At 35.2% G+C, this 20,499-nt stretch overlaps 1 protein-coding gene across 13 annotated transcripts in view; it reads left to right on the top strand.

The window, feature by feature from the left end:
* The window catches only part of AHI1 (Abelson helper integration site 1), a 227,252-nt gene that overhangs the window by 12,420 nt on the left and 194,333 nt on the right, over positions 1–20,499 (top strand). For all 13 annotated transcript variants that reach the window (XR_004676571.1, XR_004676570.1, XR_004676572.1 and 10 more), the window contains 4 exons: positions 4,629–5,173; positions 7,771–7,952; positions 16,385–16,604; positions 17,540–17,732. Coding sequence is in view for 9 of the 13 variants with exons in the window: in XM_034990728.1 (XP_034846619.1) it covers positions 4,629–5,173; positions 7,771–7,952; positions 16,385–16,604; positions 17,540–17,732 (1,140 nt within the window). In the remaining 4 variants the exon portion in view is untranslated. The remainder of the gene's footprint in view (positions 1–4,628; positions 5,174–7,770; positions 7,953–16,384; positions 16,605–17,539; positions 17,733–20,499) is intronic.

The raw sequence follows: 20,499 nt of genomic DNA, 5'->3' as shown, positions 1-20,499 counted from the left end.
GAGTCCCACTTCGGGCTCCCTGCTCTGCGGGAAGCCTGCTTCTCCCTCTCCCACTCCCCCTGCTTGTGTTCCTGCTCTCACTGTGTCTCTGTCAAATAAATAAATAAAATCTTAAAAAAAAAAAAGAATTGAAAATCTAATTATAAAATTTACTTGGAAATTTAAGCAATGGACCTAGAATAGCTAAAACAGTTTTGAAAAAGAAGAAGAAAGTTGAAAGAATTTTACTATTGGATTCAAAGCTCAATGTAAAGTTATAGTAACCAAGACAGCCCGTTATTGTCGTAAAGATAGACATATAAGTCAGTGGCGGTAGTACAGAATCTAGAAGTAGACCCAAATGTATATGGTTAATTGATTCTTGACAAAAATTGCCAAGGTGTGACAAAATTGCCAGGGTGTGCCAGAATTTGCCAAGGAGTGAGAAAAAGGACAATCTTTTCAACAAATGATGCTGGAACAGATACCCATATGCAATATTATTAACTATGACCATATCATGTTCAGAAATTAAATAGAAATCGATCAGAGATCTAAGCATAAGAGCTAAAATTATATGACTTATAGAAAAAACAGGATAAAACCTTTGTAACCTTGGGTTATGAATAGATTTCTCAGGATACAAAAACATGAATCATAAAAGAAAAAGGTAAATTGGGCTTTGTGAAAATTCAAAATATTGCTAAGAAAATGAAAAGATAGGCTATAGATTCGGAGAAGGTATTTTCAACACACTGAGAAAGTGTATGTAGAACATTTTAAGAATGCTCTTAGAACTCAATGATTTGAAAATAACCCGGTGAAAATGGGCAAAAGATTTTAACACTTAACCAAAGGAGAGATGCAGATAGCATGTAAGTACGTGTAAAGATTTTCAGTGTCATTACTAATTAGGGAAATGCAATTTAAAACAATAATGAAATACCATTACATGCATATTGGAACAGCTAAAAAATGAAAATTGACAATGCCAGATGCTGACAAGGATGTTATGTAAGTGGAACTCTTAAACGTTTGGGAATACAAAATGGTACAGCCACTTTGGGAAGCAGTTTGGGAGATACTTAAGAAGTTAAACATCTACTTATCATACAGCTCAGTAATTCTTGGGTGTTTATGCAAGAGAAATGAAAACGTAATGGTACAAAATTAGAAATAAATGTTCATTCATTAGTGTATGGAGAAATAAAATGAGGTATGTATCCATGCATTGGAATACTGCTCAGCAATAAAAAGGAATAAACTACAGATGCAACAACACGGATGAATTCCAAAGCTCTATGCTGAGTGAAGGAAACTGGTCACAAAAGGCTCTATACTGTATGATTCCATGTATGTGAAATTCTAGACAAGACCAAACTATCTTGATAGAAAGCACATGAGTGCTTGAGTGGGGCTAGGGTGTGGAGGACTAGAGGCTGACTTTGTACAAGAACATGTGGGGTGATGGAAATGTTTAACATTGTGATTATGGTAGTGGTCATATGTCTGTATACATTTACCAAAATTCATTTAATTCTGTACTTAAAATTGGTGAATTTTATTGTATGTAAGTTGTATCTCAGTAAAGCTGATTTAAAAAACAAACTGAAGCAAAAAACCTAACTGACACACAGAAGGGTAAAGATAAAAAGATAGGAGAAGGTGGTGGCTGTGGCCACCGGGGACTTACCCTGTTTTCCAGGGTCTCTCTCATGGATACACGTTATTAAACTTTGTTTGATTTTTTTCCTGCTTTAAAAAAAAAAAAGATAAAAGGATGAGGAAAGATGTAATAGAACATGAACAAATATATTTGGAACACTTCAAAATTCAGCCATAACCTAATCCTTGAAATATTAAAGTCCATAAAATAGACGTTTTTTAACTGTAGTACCACAAAACTACAAATAACAAATATAAAATTTATAAACCGTTTGGAAATTTAAAAATCATCCCATACAGTTGTTAGTGAGAGAAAGGAAATTAGAACTACAAAAAGCAGGATATTTTAAAAAGTAATAAAAACTATACAGTACTGTGGAATGTATGGAATACTACAAAAGATACCTTGGGAATTGTATTTATTGTTGCGGTTTTTAAAAACTAATTGAAGGGGTGCCTGGGTGGCTCAGTCATTAAGCTTCTGCCTTCGGCTCAGGTCATGGCTCAGGTCATGATCCCAGGGTCCTGGGATTGAGCCCCACGTCAGGCTCCCTCCTCAGCGGGAGCCTGCTTCTCCCTCTCCTGCCGGCTTGTGCTCTCTCTCCCTATCTCTGTCACTCTCTCTCTCTCTCAAATAAATAAATAAAATCTTTTCTAAAAAAAGTTAATTGAATAAAGCAGAAACATGAAAAACAAATATAAAGTCATAGTATAAAATTAAATGATATTAGTACAAAGGTTGACTGACAGATCAGTGAAAGAGAGTAAATAAAAAACTGAATGTCTTCTGATTAACTGTCCCATGGTTCCATTTTTGACATCTTTTCTTCTAAACCATAATTCTTCTTGGTTATCTTTTTCCAATTATTTCCTTCAGGAGTGTCCTCGAAATTTGTATATATTCCCACTACATTTCTGGTACTCCCTGAGAAAATAAAAAGAAAGATTTGTATGTGCTTCATTTTAACATAATGAAATTTCAGTTATTAGGTATGAGTATATTCATAGCAAGAAGACAAACATAAGTTTCTGAAAAGATTAGCAGTGATTTTCCTTGTGTGAAGCACCCAGAGTTGAGCTTTGGGTCTTCTTTTTCTCTTTAAATATTTTCTGGTTCTTTGTATTTTTAATTTTTTGCTTTCTTACTATTTTAAATTAAACATGTATTGCTTCTAGAAACAAAACATGTGAAAATAAACTTATTTTTTAAGAGAAATTATTTTTATTAGATTTGATTTGGGAAGATGTTTTAGAGGGTATCGCTCCATAATTTATCCTTGAAGAATAGATAGAATTTGGAAATATATTGTAGGTAAGCAAAAGAGTCTTAGAGATGGTAACATGTTGGGTACATATTGGGATACTAATCCTTTCAACATTTCTCCATCATATATTGGACATTTTCTAACTACTTTTAAACATGAGGGTTTTCAAAAATTGAACTTCAGGAGTGCCTGGGTACTTCAGTCATTTAAGTGATTTCGGCTCAGGTCATGATCTCGTGGGTCATGGGATCGAGCCCTGCCTTAGGCTCCTTGTTCAGTAGGGAGTCTGCTTGAGATTCTGTCCCTCTGCCCTTCCCCCCACTCTCACACACACTTGTGCTGTCTCTCTTTTTTTCTCTCTCTCTCTCAAATAAATCTGTTTAAAAAAATTGAACTTTAGTCTTCATTGGTAAGCTCATCCATTTCTGAAAGAATTCTTCATTTTGATACTGGCTTCCATATTTTAGCACTTTGGTTTGTCCCTTGTGTTTCTCAACACATCTTTTAAGCTCTTACTCAAAATTTTAATTTTAATGTCTGCAGTTGTGTTTTTTAAATCCAATATGCTTTTGAATTTCTTTGATATTAATTACACTTTAAGTTCTAATTTTGTTTATGTTTTTAATTCACTTTCCCTCGTTAATTTTTCTGTTTTATTGGATTTGATGGCTTTTCTTTCATTTTGCTACTTTCCTTCAGTTTTTATTCGTTTTTAAATGTCTAGTCATCTTTCTATATGAGAATCTCTCTTCTGCCTGTTGGTTGTTTTCAACATAATCTACTGTCTTTGGTGAGGGTTGTACCTACCGGAAGCATGCTGCCATATTTCTCTATATTCAACTGCTTTATCCTTTGAATGAAAGTCACCATCTAACACAAATGGAGGTGGGGGACAGAGCTGTCCCTCCCAGCTCCTCAATTGGTCATCCTCAGTTTTAGCCCCTCCTTCTCCTTGTGTTACTTGACTCTGGGCTTATGGCTTCTTCAGAATCACCCTTCTCTGGTTCTTTTCCTATGGGCTGTGGTTTTATCTGCTAATTTCTTAATAGATCTAATCCTGCCTATTTTTTATCCTTGGGAAATTTCTCAATATTTATTTTATTGCTAGTAGCATTCCTTTTTGATTTCTAGCCTTTTTTATTAAAAATATCCCATTTAAAATTTTGATTAGAAAAGATATACAGGTGTGTTTAGTCTGTCATTTGACTTAATTTGATAATATTTCATATTTGGCAGCATTTTCAGTAATGTATTTGGATTAATTGTAGGATTATTCTAAACTACAGACTTTTGATTTTAGAATGTAATTATGAAGTTTGTGTTTTCTGTTGGGAAACCTAAAATGCTTTACCTCTGTGGCTCCTTTAGCAATTTCTCAAATATCTTATAATTAAAGTATGGATCATTCTGCCAAAGAGAAAAAGTAACATTTGAGATATGAGCAATTTATTCACTTCTGAAAAGTCATTAAGTATTTTCCCCATGTTAATTATCTCATTTAATCTGAAGTTACTCTCAGAAATTACGAATCTAATGCCAAGAGAATAAACTATGATAGTGCTAATGAGATGGTCTAGAATGGTATCAGTGTGTTCAAGTAAAAGATGAAATAATTTTCCCAATGTTACATTGGGATAAGCACAATCATTATTGTGCTTTATCTTTGTATCATTGAACTGTGCTTGACTGAAACTTTGTTACCGTATCTTCTTTTCCTAGCTTGACACTGTTAGAAGCAATCTTCCGAAAAGTAAAGAAACTAAAAGTGATGATGTAAGTGCTACGAACACTAATAACCCAGTCCCTAAAAGCAAACTAAGGAATCCCCAGTCAACACCTGAAAATACAGATGATGTTAGTGTAAAGGAAGACAAGCAAGGAAAGGCAAGTAAAAAGGTTATGAAAACAGTACTCCAGATGACTGCACAAGGAATGGAACTGGAAACTCCTGTGAGGAAGGTGGATTCCACACATCAGAAAGCACGAACCAGGTCACAGCCAGGTGTTGCTCATCAGAAGAGCGAGAAGGCAGATGAAGAAAGAGAAAATAATAATTTAGATGAGGAAGAAGAACTGATGCAAGCATACCAACTCCAAGTAGCTGAAGAAATGGCAAAGGAGATTAAGAAGAAAATAAGAAAGAAACTCAAAGAACAGTTGACTTACTTTCCCTCAGATACTTCATTGCATGATGGCAAATTGAGCAGTGAGAAAAAAATAAAGAAAAAAAAGAAAGTTCCAATCTCGTCTAAAGCTGAAACAAGGTACTTTGCACTGACAAATGTAAAATGTCCTCTTTTAAAAAACACTAGTATTCTCAGCTTTTGAGTGATATCTGTAGTTACACTAAGAAAATTCTTAATCTTTCATGTGGATACATTGCCAGTAAACAATAACAGTTACCCTTTCCATAACACCTTAGTATGTGCTAAATGCTTTATAAGAATTAACTCATTTATTCCTTGTAACAACCTTATGAGGAATAGTAATACTATCACTCTATTTTGCAGATAAGGAAACTTGAAGGGTTTAAGTCACAGAACCAGTAAGAAGCTGAGCCAAAACCTTAGCAGTCTTGTTCTAAAATCTCTACCCTTAAATACTTACTTACATCTGCTAATAATAGAAACCCAATTTCTCTCCCTTTTTTGAGTTACAAATGCCTATTTGGATATATGAATATAGTGTTTTTCTTTATTATACAAATAATATTTGCTTATTGTAGAACATACAATAAAGACACAAAGAAGATAAAAGTAACAACCATCTAAAGGTAATCATTATAAGCAATTTAGCATGCTAGTCTTTTTCTATATATGATACTTATATGTTTGCATATGCAATGTGAGTGTTTCTGTGATCATATTTATATTTATATGTCTTCTTTGGGGAAAACAAGATAAAAAATGTCTTTTAACTAATTAACTTTTTTTTCTGCAGTCCACATCTACATAAACAACTTGAGGTGGGAACATTCTATGTTTGATTATTTCCTGGTATCAGGGACAGGTTCCCTTACTGTCCTCATCTAAAAATAATTCACCTCTTACCAAAAGCTAGACACCAGTGGTAACAAAAGGAGGGCAAAAAGAGTTGCTACTCAAACATGTTACTCTACGTATTAACTATCCGTTGCTGCACAAAAAAAGCTATTCTAGAACTTAGCAGAACAACAAACATTTATTGTCTCTCAGTTTCTGTGGATCAAGAATCTGAGCATGGCTTAAGTGGGTACCACTGACTCAGGCTCTCTCTCGGGCTATAGTCAGGATGTCAGCTGGGGATGCAGTCATCTTAAGACTTGGCTGGAGAAGGATCTGCAAATGACAGAGCTGTTGGAAGGCTTGAAATACCCACTTCTAAGCTCACTCATGTGGTTCTTGGCAGGTCTCAGGTCCTGACTGACTTTTGGCCAGAGACATCAGTTCCTTGCCACATGGATCTCTCCATGTGGGCTACTCACAACATGGCCACTTGCTTCCCCAGAGCAAGGGCTCTGAGACAGAGAGAGAGAGAGAGAGAGAGAGAGAGAAAGTCATAGTCTTTATGGAACCTAAACTTGGTTTGGAAGTGGCATCCATTACTTTTGGTCATATTTTGTCTATTAGAAGTGGGTCACTAGGTCCAGCCCACAATCAAGGGAAGGGGCTAGACAAAGATACTAATAGCAGGAGGCAGGGATCATTGAGGGCCATATTAGAGGCTACTTGCTACAGTATACCATCAGTCTTTCTTACAGCTACCATATCTGTTATGAGCTGGTAAGACATACTCTCTATTAAATGTTAGTTCTTGAATTTTAAATAAAACCATGGGTTAGATGACCATGGCATGCAAAAGGTAGTTCTCTTTAAATAATAGTATTTGGTGAAGTGATAAAATAGCATGGCTTTCTGGAATGACTATTTTGAAATATTTCTCTACTCTTTTTATTTCTCAACCTCTTTTTTAAAAAATATGACTATATTGGAAGTCAGTTTATTATTATTTAGATGCAGATTTTTTACTTGATAAATTACAGACTTTAATAGGCTGGTTTCTCTTCTACAATGAGTATAAGTCTAGGCTGCTACCCCTTAACATTTATTAGTTCATGTGATGCACATTTTCATTTTAATAACGGCCTCCTGAAAATGTAGTGGTACACCGGCCACTGGAAAAGACAAGTAATTAACTGTTACCTAGAAATCAAAAGTTGAATATCTGAAGCCTCTTGAAAGCAGAACAAACTTAGAACACTTTTTTTGCTTTTAAATAAGGTAATTTAGAAATTTGTTCATTAATCATTGACTTGACAACAGGATGAGGATGCTTTCATCATTCCTATGGAAAAACAGATCTATTGCTCATAAAATATACAACTTTATCTTTTCTGGGAGTTTAGAGCTGAATTTTAATTTGACTCATGGGTATATAACTCATTAACAAATATAAAATAATACACATTGATACCTAATTTGACACTTCACCATTTTAGTGCATAATAAAATATATGTATTCCCTAGGGGTGCCTGGGTGGCTCAGATGGTTAAGCGTCTGCCTTCAGCTCAGGTTGTGATCTGAGGGTGCTGGGACTGAGCCCCGCATGGGGCTCTCTGCTAAGTGAGGAGCCTGCTTTCCCTCTCCCTCTGCCTGCTGCTTCCCCTGCTTGTACACTCTCTCTCTCTCTCTGTCAAAAATAAATAAAATCTTTAAAATATATGTATATATATATGTATATATATTTATGTATGTATGTATCCCCTAGCAGGAAGTAATCTTGATTTTAGGATTATCCTTGACTCTGTTCACTGTTCACGTTGCTGCATCATTAAGAAGAAGAATGTATTTGTAATGGCTTGTACTTTGGTTGTATTTGCAGTACACTGACCATCTCCGATGACACAGTTGAAAGTGAACAAAAGAAGGGCTCTCCAGTTAGAAGAGTTACTTCAGATTCTCAACAAGATGATAAGATAAGCTCAGTGGAAGACAATGTAGAAGACAGCATGCAAGATGACACAAAATCCAAACCAAAAAAAAAGAAAAAAAAGGCTAAAACAGGTTTGTTATCCAAATTAAATGAAAAATATGTGCCTTGGTAGAAATAACTTGATTCTAGGACTTTGAGTCCTTAAAACTAAAGAAAATCCAGTCCCAAAGACTATAATTAAAAAAATCCAATATAGAATACAGTTGGTCCTTGAACAGCATGGGTTTGAACTGTGCAGGTCCACTTACAGATTTTTTTTTCGATAAAGTATAGTACTGTAAAGGTATTTTCTTTTCCTTATGACTTCTTTATAGCACTTTCTTTTCTCTGGCTCACTGTATTGTAAGAATATAGTATATAATACATGTAACATGTAAAATATGTGTTAATCTACTCTTTATGTTATCAGTAAGGCTTCTGGTCAACAGTAGGCTATTGGTAAAGTTTTGGGGGAGTCAGAGGTTAAACACAGATTTGCAAATGCCCAGGGGGTTGGTGCCCCAACCCTGGCATTGTTCAAGGGTCAACTGTATGTGGCACTTGTTCTTGGATTCATGTATATTAAAACATTCATTTATTTGTAACTGTGGGTCTCTGTGGTGAGTTAATATTACTTATGTCATCTCTAATTCTTGACTTAATTTAATTGAACCCTAGAATGACATTAACTTTGTTGCTGTTGTGGCACAGATTTCTTCTTTATACCATTGAGTTTAGAACCCCTAAATAATTCAGACTCATATTTATTGAAAGCTATAAATGGTCAATGGCCAATAAACTTTTCAGATGTTAAGGCTGCATCCCTCTGTCACACGTGATTGTCTTCCGACGTCCTCAGCCTAATTCGGCTTCTGTCCTTCCTTCCCACTTTTCCTTCCCACCCTCTTGCTTTCTGTCTTCCTCTTTACTCATTTCTTTCCTCCTCTTATTTTTCTTTACTTGTTATTGCCTTTTTCCTACTTCTTACATTCATTTTTTCCTTTTCAATCTCCATTTAATTGGCCAAAAATTTGGGACCAAAATAGGCAATTTTAGAATTTATGGTAGTTATTCATTGGCTATGCAGTTGATGATGCTTTATTCCTCTTACTACATTTGTAAAACCTTTGTTAAAATATGATATACATATAGAAAGTGTACATGTTACAAGTATACTACTTAGTGGATTTTCACAAACTGAACATGCCTATAAAATCGTCATCCAAATCAAGAAACAACACTTTTAGCGCCAGAAACCCCCTAAGTCCCCTTCCCATTCATTGTTCTTCAGGAGTAAACATCATCTTGACATCTAACACAGTTTGTTTTTGCCCGTTTTTCTACTTTAATGTGAATAGAATCAGAAATCCTGTGCTCTTTCACTCAAAATTATTTTTGTGAGATTTAGACTGTTGCATGTAGCTGAGCTTCTTCATTATCAGTTCTGCTTTTGCACTATATAGATACCCTTGTGTGAATAATTTGCCAATTGTACAGATGGATGTTTGAGCTGTTTCTAGTTTTAGGTGTTTACAAATAAAACTATAATATTCTAGTCATGTCTTTTGGCAAGCATTTTATATATACATTTTTTGTTTGGCATCTTTTTTTTTTTTTTTTTTTACGCATAGAATTCTCTATGAAGTTTTTGTGTCTTTCAGAACTACTAACTTGGTAGGACACAGGTTGGGAAATGCTACTTAGAAACATGGCTGTGATCCTTTAAATCTAGCATCTAAAGAAAAACTGAAAAATATTCCTCACTGCTTTCTAATATATTTATTTTGTTGGGCATCTTCTTAGGAGAGAGTTACTATGTCAGAGATTATGTATATTTTTCACTTTAATAAATATTTCCCATTTTCCAGAGTTGGTTTACCAATTGATGATACTAGCAGTATTTGAGAGCCTCCAGTGCTCCACATCTAACATTTATATTGTCAGTATTTAAAAATTTTAGCCATTCTTAGTGTATAGTGTATAATAATATTTCAGTTTTACTTTAAACTTTCATAACTAATGAAATTGAGCATCTTCTTCATGTTTGTTGTCTACTTGGATTTTTTTATTCATACATTTGTTTAAGTCTTTTGTGTGTATTTTTAAGAAATGGCATTGTCTGCCTTTTATAATTTGTGAGAATATTTTATATAGCTAGACATCAGTCTTTTCTCAGATATGAATACATACACACATATATATTGCAGACATCTTCCCACTCTAGGTTTTACTATTCTCTTACTGGTATCTCTTAAAAAACAGAATTCTAAAATTTGATATAGCCCTATTTATCCATTTTTTTCCTTTGATGGTAAGTGCTTTCTGTGATATGAGAAATCTTTCCCAAGTCCCAAAGATGTTTTTGTATATATTATTTTCTAAAAGTTTTTTGTTTTGCTTTTCACATTTAGCTCTGCAGTTCATCTGGAATTGATTCTTGTATATGGTGAGAGGTAGTGGTTAAGACCCATTGTTTTCCCATGTGAACATGTAATTGACCTAGTACCATTTATGGAAGAGAGCATCTTTTTTCCTCTGTATTGCAGTGTCACCTTTATCATAAATAACGTGACTACGGGAATGGATCAGTTTCTATTCTGTTACATTAGACTGTACCAACACAAGATGACTTAATTACTATAGCTTTATAATAGATCTTGCTATTCAGCTGTGTAAGTACTCCAACAGTTTTTTCTTCTTTAGCATTACCTGGGCTATTCTTTGACCTTCGCATTTCCATATGAATTTTAGAAGCAGCTTCTCAATTCTCCCTCTTCCTTCCCCCATCCCCACCATTATTTTGATCCAGATTGGGTGAATCTGAAGAGATTTACAATAACAACTCTCTAGATAGAGTTGACATCTTTACAAAGTATTAATTTTTGCCATCCATGAAATGGATATGCACCTCCATTTATTTATGTTTCCAGTTTATCTTGGTAATATTTTAAGTTTCGGGAGAGTCTGTCCTTAGATTTATTCCTAGGTATTTGATGTTTCTTAATGCTGTCATAAATGGCATTTTTTTTTTTAATTTTTGTTTTCTGTTTGTTGCTGGTGTGTGTGTGTGCATACATGCATAAAAATATATGCACAGAGAAATATAATTGATTTTTTAAAAATTAACATTGTAGCCAGTGTTTTTGCTAAATTTATTACTTCTAAGAGTGTATCCATGGATTCTTTTAAATTTTCTACATATGTTACGCTATTGTATCACCTGTTAATAGTGATTGTTTCATTGTGCCTCTTTCAGTCCTTATATCTTACTCCTTTTTCTTGCCTTGTTATACTGGCTAGGACTTCCATTACAGTGTTAAATACCTTGGGGAAAAGCTTCCATTAATTTGCCGCTTAGTGTAATATTTGCTGTGGGTTTTTTTGTAAATACTCTTTATCAAGTTTATGAGTTACCTGTACTCTAATTGGCTAATAGTGTTTTAAAATTATGAATAGATACTGAATTTTACCAGGTGCTTTTTCTCTGTCTTTTGACTTGATCGTATAAATTTTCACCATTTTCTCTATTAATGTGGTTAATTGTTATTTGAATATTAAGCCATCTTTGTGTTCCTGGCAGGGGTTAGAGGGACCTGCAGCTTGGTTATGAGGTATTCTCTTATATATATATATATTTTTTTAATCTGTTACTGGATTTGATTTGCTAATACTTTGTATAGAACTTCTGTGTCTGGGGTCATGAGAGAGAATGGTTTGTACTTTTCCTTTCTTGAAATACCCAGAGTTTTTGATACCAAGGTTTTGATAATCTCAAAAATAGTTGGGAAATTTTTCATCTTTTTCAATTCTCTGGAAGCATTTTTATAAATTGGTTATTTCTTCCATAAATGTTTGGAAGACTTTACTAATGAAGCCTTTAGGCCAAGGTTTCCTTGTGGGAAGAATTTTAAATCAGAATTAGTTTCTTTAATAAATATCACTCTTCATATTTTGTTTTTTTCTGTCAGCTTTGAGAGACTGTATTTCTTGAGGAATTTGTTCATTTAATCCAAATTTTCAAATTTTGTCTGTCTACAGCATCTGAAAGGTGTCCCTTTATACTGGAATTTATTTTTTTTTCAATTTCTTGGTCAGTCTCAGGATTTTCAGTTTTCAAAGAATCAGCCATTGGCTTTGATTGTATCTGTTGCACATTTGTGTACTGTTGGGTTATTTTATTTGTATTAGTTTCTTCATTCTCCTTTCTTTGATTTGCTGTTTTTAGTTTTGTAAGATAGATTTTATAAGATTTCAGTCTTTATACGTATTTAAGACTTTAACTTTTCATCTACGTACTACTTTAGCTGCATCCCACAAATTTTTGATATATCTTCATTATCATCCAATAAAAACATTTTCTAATTTCCATTTTAATTTCTCCTTTGACCACACATTTTTAGAAGTATATTGTTTCATCTCAGCCAACAGGTGATTTTCTAGTTACCTTTCTGTTTCTATCTGCCACTGTTGTCAGAGAACATATTGTGAATGATCTCAATCTTTTGAATTTATTGAGCCTTTCTTTATGACCACTTTATGGTCAATTTGCTAAATATGTCATGTGCACTTAAAAAGAATGTGAATTCTGGTGTCATTGGGTGCAGTGTCCTGTGTATGTCAGATCAAGTGTATTGTGTCCAGCTCATCTTCCTGATTTTTTTTGGCTTGCTTATTCTATCCATTTGTTGAGACAGGTATTAAAATTCACACTGTGATTTTGGGTTTCTCTCTTTTCTCTTTATTTCTGTTAGGTTTTTTCTCTTTATGTATTTTGAAGTTATGTTATTGACTATATGCATGTTTAGGAATCTTATATCTTCCTGTCAGATTGACACTTCCAAGTCGTCTTAATCATTCAGGCTGCTGTAACAAAATATCATAGACTGGATAGCTTAAACAATAAACAGTTATTTGTACAGTTCCAGAGCCTGGAAAGTCCAAGATCAAGGCACCCACAGATTTGTGTCTGGTGACGACCCATTTCCTGGTTGTAGACTGATGTCTCTTTACTGTAACCTCACATAGAAGGGTAGCTCTTTGGGATCACTTTTTTTTTTAATCACTTTTATAAGGACACTAATTCCATCTATGAGGTCTCTACCCTCATGACTTAATAACCTCCCAAAGTCCTCACCTTTTAGTACTGTCACATTGGAGGTTAGGATTTCAACATATGAATCTTGTGGGGACACAAGCATTCATTGTATAAGAACAATCATTATGTGGTATCTTTTTTTTTATCTCTAATAATTTCCCCTTGTAGTCTACTTATAGTTTGAGTTTGCATAGTATAGATTTTCCCATCCTCATTTCTCTGTCATAACCCACAATACACTGCCAGGTGGTGCCAACTTGGTGGAGAAGGGGTAGCCTTCAGACCTCTGCCTGATCCATGGTCCCCAGGTCTAGATAGAGCTTGCCATTATTCCACTTCTCCCCCACCCCACCCTCTAGGCTTCCTTTACTTGGGACATAGTGTCTCTGCATTTCCTTCTTTTTTTGCCTTCACCTCTTTTCTTCCCTCCACCCTAGAACATGAGGGGTCTCAGCCCCCAGCCTTTGAGCTCCTTGGGGGCAGACCCTCAGTAAATGTGAGGTGCTGCACCCCCCAAAAACAAAACAAAAAAACCCTTGTTTGCAGTCTTTCTGTGTCCTTATATTTATTTGTCACTGTTTTATGTTTGTTTTACAGTGTTTTGTGTATGATCCACCTGTCTTATATTCCTTTTTCTTCTTTTGAATTATTTAAGTTATTTTAAAAATTTTCTTCTTATATTAACTTGTTAATTATGCATTCTTTTACAGTTTTTTGTTATCCTCAAGAACATTAAGTTTATTCTTGACTTACAAGTTAATTCCCTAACAAAATATGCTTCCCTAACAAAACACTGCTAGAACATTAGAATTGTTTAATTCCATCTGAATTTTGTCAGGTGCTTTTTCTGCATCTCTCTGTCTTCTGGCCCATAGGTTTCTTATCATGCATTTTAGTTCTGCATGTATTTTAAACTTCACAGCTATTATAGTGACGATTTTGTACAGCTGATAATAATTTATATTCACTCCAAAATTTACTTTTTCCTTAATGAATTTACATTTTCCCACTTTTCATCTACTTGAAGAGCTCAGTTTAGTATTTCTCCTAATATGCTAATCCCCTCAGATTTTGTTGTGTAAAATGCCTTTACTTTCATTTTTGAATCCTATTTGCTAGCATTGAATTTAGGTTGCCGGTTGGTTTTCTTTAGTGCTTTGGAAAAATGATACAGTTATCTCCTGGCTTCCATCATGTCCCATTAGTGGGATTGTGACTTTTTTTTTCCTCTTGACTCATCTTTAGATTTTCTTTTTGTCTTTGATGTCAGTCTTTTATCACGTTATGCCTAAATATGGCTTTGTTGGAATTTACCCTGCTTAGAGTTTACTGGTTGATATCACTTATCAGTTGTGGAAAATTCAATTATTCAATTATTTTTTAGAATGTGGCTTCTTCATTATTCCCTCTTTTTCTAGATTATAAATTCTCACATATTTTCTTTTAAGTGTGTCCACTTATTTCTTATGTTTTTTCCCTATATTCTTTTTAAAATTTTTTCCATTATGCTTCAGTTTGGATATTGATACTGATCTTTTTTCTCTTTCCCTAATCATGTCTTTGTGTCCAGTATACTATTAAACACCTCTATCTATTAAGTTCTTAATTTCAGATGCTGTGTTTTGTTTTGTTTTTTTTAAGTAGGCTCCATGCACAGCATGGAGCCCAAGGCAGGGCTTGAACTCACGACCGTGAGATCAAGACCTAAGCTGAGATCAAGAATGAAACACTCAACTGACTGAGCCTGAGCCACCCAGACACCCCTCAGATGCTGTATTTTTCATTTACAGAATGAAAATGTCTGTTGTCGTTTTTTTATGGATTCCAGTTCTTTGTAGAAAGTTTCCATTTTAACCCACTTTTTCCTTTATTTTCTTGAACATATTAATAATCATAGTCATTTAAAGTCTTTCTGTGCTAACTCCAGTCTGGATCATCTGTGGGTCAGCTTCTGTTTTCGGTCTTTTTCTCCTAGTTGTTGGTCATATAGTCTTGCCTCTTTTATGCCCGGTAACTTTTTATTCTATACTGGATATTGTGTGTAGAGTGCTAGAGATCCCAGATGATTTTATCTTTTACTAGAAAAGGTTTCCTCTTTACTCTCTTAGGCAGGTAGGGTGGGAAACTGATTTTAATCCATCAGGAATTGAGCTATGTCAGGGCTAGATTGTAGTTTTGATAAAAACTGTATCTTTGATTTGCCCTATTCCTAGGTTGTGGACTTTCAGGAGTTTTGAACTGAGAATCTGGCAGGTATTTGTCTCCTCAGTCTACAAGACTGGGAGATTCAGTTTTGCCCTTCTGAGGTTTTTAGCCCGGTCCTTTAGCCTTCTGCCCCATTCAGCTTCAAAATTTGGCAGATATCTTGGGGGGGGACTGGCCATGTGTCTGGCCCCTCAGGTCTACAGTTTTGTCACTCCAGCCCCACGTGAGTGCCAGAATCTCTGCTGGTTTCTCTGTCCCCCAGTAGGGACCTTCTGCCAGGGGCCATGCCTGGATTCTCAACTCTTGCTGCATCCAGAATTGGTAAGTGACCCCAGGTGAAAAGTGGCTATAGGTGGAAAGTGCCCTCTAGGGCTTTATTTTGCCAGTTTTGTTTCAGGCCCCTACCCCTGGTGGGTCATTGTCTCCTAGTACCACCAGCCTGGGAGATTTCACTACTTCTTTAGCCTCTCATGTAGCCTCAGAATTCAGTTTTGTGGGGGGGGGAAATTAGCTATGTGTTTGAGGCTCCTCAAATCTCTAATGTGACTGCTGTAGCCCCATCAACCACTTACCACTAAAAGTTTTGCAGATACTCTTTCTCCCAGTGGTGACCTTTTGTTGGGGCCAAGCCCTGATCCTTAGCCCACACCCTGAATCAGCAAATGTCCCCAGAGACTAAAACAGCTACTAGTCCATCAGCTTATCAGTGAATGATTCTCCCTCTCTGGAATTTTAGTCCATCTGCTGTACATTGTCTCTGTACTGTTCTGATGCCTTTAAAAATAAGGTTTTTGTAATTCATTTGACTTTTTCAAGTTGTTATGAGAAGCATTGACCAGCTACATCCTACTACATCCTACCCAGAAGTAGAAATTACAGTTACAAATTAATTGAGCATATTCCACTTAAGAAAATAACTAGATAAAATTGCTTTTTTGTCTTTGGTTCTCATTATTTTCTTTCTGTGTTCTTGGTCCTTGTTAGGGAAAAAAAGAAAGATTCCTCCCCCTATTTTAATGCATTAGTAAATGTAATACTTTACTCTCAGAGTGTAATCTGCTCTTGTGTGGCTTTTTCCTTCTTTTCTTTTGAAGTTACTTTGTTAACAAAGACAAATAATCATGGATTATAAAGATAAGGTTATATGTAAATTCAGTGTATATTGTTGAATATATTGTTGTGGGAACAATTAATTATAATGTTGATTTTATTCCATGCATATAGTTTCAGATGATAATGAAGAAACTGATGGTGATGGTGTTCATGAAGTAACAAGCCGAGATAGTCCAGTTTATCCCAAATGTTTGCTTGATGATGATCTTGTCCTGGGAGTTTACATTCACCGCACTGATCGACTTAAGTCCGATTTTATGATTTCTCACCCAATGGTAAAAATTCATGTGATTGATGAGAATACTGGTCAATATGTCAAGAAAGATGATAGGTAATTTTTTTAATTGCACAGCCAACCCTTGAAATTGAAACTGTCTACAGAAGTCCTCTTTTCTGCCATTGAAAGTCAATGGAAATAGAGCTAAGGATTTGTATTAGAGAATAATTTACTTGTTGTAGATGTTCATAGATCATTGATACTGATCAGTATCTTTTCTAGAAGACATAGAGAACATTTGTTAATTCAGTGATTCATTTTAAGTGGAGGGGAGTTGAGAGAGCTTCTACCAAACTTAATGACTAATTTATGGCATTGAACTTGTAGTGTAAATCACTGCATGTTGCACTGTACATGCTTTAATTGTCTAACTTCATATTTTTCTTTTGAAGTTAATAGGTTACTTGGGGATCATATGAAGGCAGTGAATCTTGAATTTAATTTTTTCCTAGTATTACTTCTATAGCTAATACATGCTTGAAGCTTACATATAAAAAGCACAGTGAAATAAATGATTATACTAGAACTCAAAAGTCATTTGCTTGGAAAAATGATAGGGATGAGGAACATGAAGATTATCAAAGTTCAATTATTCAGTTATCTTAGGGCATACAAAAAATATGACATACCTCAAAGGGTTTGCAATGCTGTTGTGCTCATTTTCTTATTTAAATGTACTGTACTATTTTATTACAAACTCCTTTAAGATTCTGAAGGAGTCTAGCTCTGTATGTTGCACCTCACTTTATATTTCTGTAATAAGATAATTCTGTGAAACCAATCAGTAGTGTATAGATAAAAGATAATAGTAGGGTATTACCACTTCTTAGTTTCATAAATTTGTAATTTTCTCGATGGAAAACCAAAATAATTTTTCATTATATATCATGACTATTCATTATTTCTTTACCTTGAGCACTATATTTTTTTCTCATTTTCTCAAAATTATCATAAAGAATTGTGTTAATGGGAGCATCTTTTTTGGACAGTGAACGGCCTGTTTCATCTTACTATGAAAAAGAGAGTGTGGATTACATTCTTCCTATTATGACCCAGCCATATGATTTTAAACAATTAAAATCAAGACTTCCAGAGTGGGAAGAACAAATTATATTTAATGAAAATTTCCCCTATTTGCTTCGAGATTTTGATGAGAGCCCTAAAGTCATCTTGTTTTTTGAGGTATGAATTGAATAGAACAATTTAAACTAAATTTTGGCTAATATTTTAATAGCATAAATGTAAGCTATTTTTTTAGTAGTTTAATAATGCAAAAAAGTGTGAGGATTTAATCCCTAGGATTTAGTGTTTGTAATATGCTGTGGAGATGTAGTATGTTGTAATAGCGTATTTGCTGAGCATTTACCAGTGTAAGTAATTAGCCATGTAATTCACTCGGTATTATTTAATTCTGACAGCAATACTATGACTGTAAACTGAAGTGATGATTCTAATCTATATCTATACAATCCTCTATTCTTAACCCATTTTACAGAATGTAAACTCATTTAACTATATTGGACTCCCTAAGAGTTTGTATACAACCAAGGGAAAGATGAACACTTTGACTAATACAACGTAATATATAACCAAGATGAAGTGGAACTTCCTAGATGTGGAGGGTGGATAGAAGGTCAGAGCAGTCAGGGAAAGCTTTATGAAATATATGGCCTTTCAGCTGACTTGTTATTCTAATTTTTTTATGGAAAAGGAAATCAAGGTTCAGAGTATAACGTTGTTTACCCAAAGTTATTCCAATATTTTTTCTTTTTTTTTTGCATTTTTTAAAATTTTGTTATGTTAGTCACCATACATCATTAGTTTTTGATGTAGTGTTTCATGATTCATTGTTTGCGAATAACACCCAGTGCTCCATTCAATATGTGCCCTCTTTAATACCCATCACCAGGCTAACCCATCCCTCCACCCCCTCCCCTCTAGAACCCTCCGTTTGTTTCTCAAGAGTCCATAGTCTCTCATGGTTCGTCTCCCCATCCAATTCCCCCCCTTCGCTTTTCCCTTCCTACTATCTTCTTTTTTTTTTTAACATATAATGTATTATTTGTTTCAGAGGTACAGGTCTATGATTCAACAGTCTTACACAGTTCACAGCGCTCACCATAGCACATACCCTCCCCAATGTCTATCACCCAGCCACCCCATGCCTCCCACCCCCCACCACTCCAGCAACCCTCAGTTTGTTTCCTGAGATTAAGAATGCCTCATATCAGTGAGATCATATGATATATGTCTTTCTCTGATTGACTTATTTCACTCAGCATAATACCCTCCAGTTCCATCCACATCGTTGCAAATGGCAAGAGTTCATTCCTTTTGATGGCTGGATAATATTCCGTTGTGTATATATACCACATCTTCTTTATCCATTCATCTGTCGATGGACATCTTGGCTCTTTCCATAGTTTGACTGTTGTGGACATTGCTGCTATAAACATCGGGGTGCACATATCCCTTCGGATAACTACATTTGTATCTTTGGGGTAAATACCCAGTAGTGCAATTGCTGGGTCATAGGGCAGCTCTATTTTCAACTTTTTGAAGAACCTCCATACTGTTTTCCAGAGTGGCTGCACCAGCTTGCATTCCCACCAAGAGTGTAGGAGGGTTCCCCTTTCTCCACATCCCTGGCAACATCTGTCGTTTCCTGACTTGTTAATTTTAGCCATTCTGACTGGTGTGAGGTGGTATCTTATTGAGGTTTTGATTTGGATTTCCCTGATGCCGAGCGATGTTGAGGACTTCTTCCTGTGTCTGTTGGCCATTTGGATGTCTTCTTTGGAAAAATGTCTGTTCATGTCTTCTGCCCATTTCTTGATTGGATCATTTGTTCTTTGGGTGTTGAGTTTGATCAGTTCTTTAAATTTTGGATACTAGCCCTTTATCTGATATGTCATTTGCAAATATCTTCTCCCATTCTGTCAGTTGTGTTTTGGTTTTATTGACTGTTTCTTTTGCTGTGCAAAAGCTTTTTATCTTGATGAAGTCCCAATAGTTCATTTTTGCCCTTGCTTCCCTTGCCTTTGGTGACGTTTCTAGGAAGAAGTTGTTGCGGCTGAGGTCAAAGAGGTTGCTGCCTGTGTTATCCTTTAGGATTTTGATGGACTCCTGTCTCACATTTAGGTCTTTCAACCATTTTGAGTCTATTTTCGTTTGTGGTATAAGGAAATGGTCCAGTTTCATTCTTCTGCATGTGGCTGTCCAATTTTCCCAACACCATTTGTTGAAGAGACTGTCTTTTTTCCATTGGACATTCTTTCCTGCTTTGTCGAAGATTAGTTGACCATAGAGTTGAGGGTCCATTTTGGGGCTCTGTATTCTGTTCCATTTGATCTATGTGTCTGTTTTTGTGCCAATACCATACTGTCTTGATGATGACAGCTTTGTAATAGAGCTGAAAGTCTGGAATTGTGATGCCACCAGCTTTGCTTTTCTTTTTCAACATTCCTCTGGCTATTCGGGGTCTTTTCTGGTTCCATACAAATTTTAGGATTATTTGTTCCATTTCTTTGAAAAAAGTGGATGGTATTTTGATAGGGATTGCTTTAAATGTGTAGATTGCTCTAGGTAGCATTGACATCTTCACAATATTTGTTCTTCCAGTCCATGAGCATGGAACGTTTTTCCATTTCTTTGTGTCTTCCCAGTTTCTTTCATGAGTATTCTATAGTTTTCTGAGTACAGATTCTTTGCCTCTTTAGTTAGATTTATTCCTAGGTATCTTATGGTTTTGGGTGCAATTGGGCGTAAATGGGATCGACTCCTTAATTTTCCTTTCTTCTGTCTTGTTGTTTTTGTATAGGAATGCCACTGATTTCTGTGCTTTGATTTTATATCCTACCACTCTACTGAATTCCTCTATGAGTTCTAGCAGTTTTGGGGTGGAGTCTTTTGGGTTTTCCACTTAGAGTATCATATCATCTGCAAAGAA

The sequence above is a fragment of the Mirounga leonina genome, unplaced genomic scaffold, assembly GCF_011800145.1.
Source record: "Mirounga leonina isolate KUSES-001 unplaced genomic scaffold, KU_Mleo_1.0 Mir_53, whole genome shotgun sequence".
NCBI lineage: Eukaryota > Metazoa > Chordata > Mammalia > Carnivora > Phocidae > Mirounga > Mirounga leonina.
The sequence above is the reverse complement of the archived record's forward strand: the minus strand, read 5'-3'. Positions and strand labels throughout refer to the sequence as shown.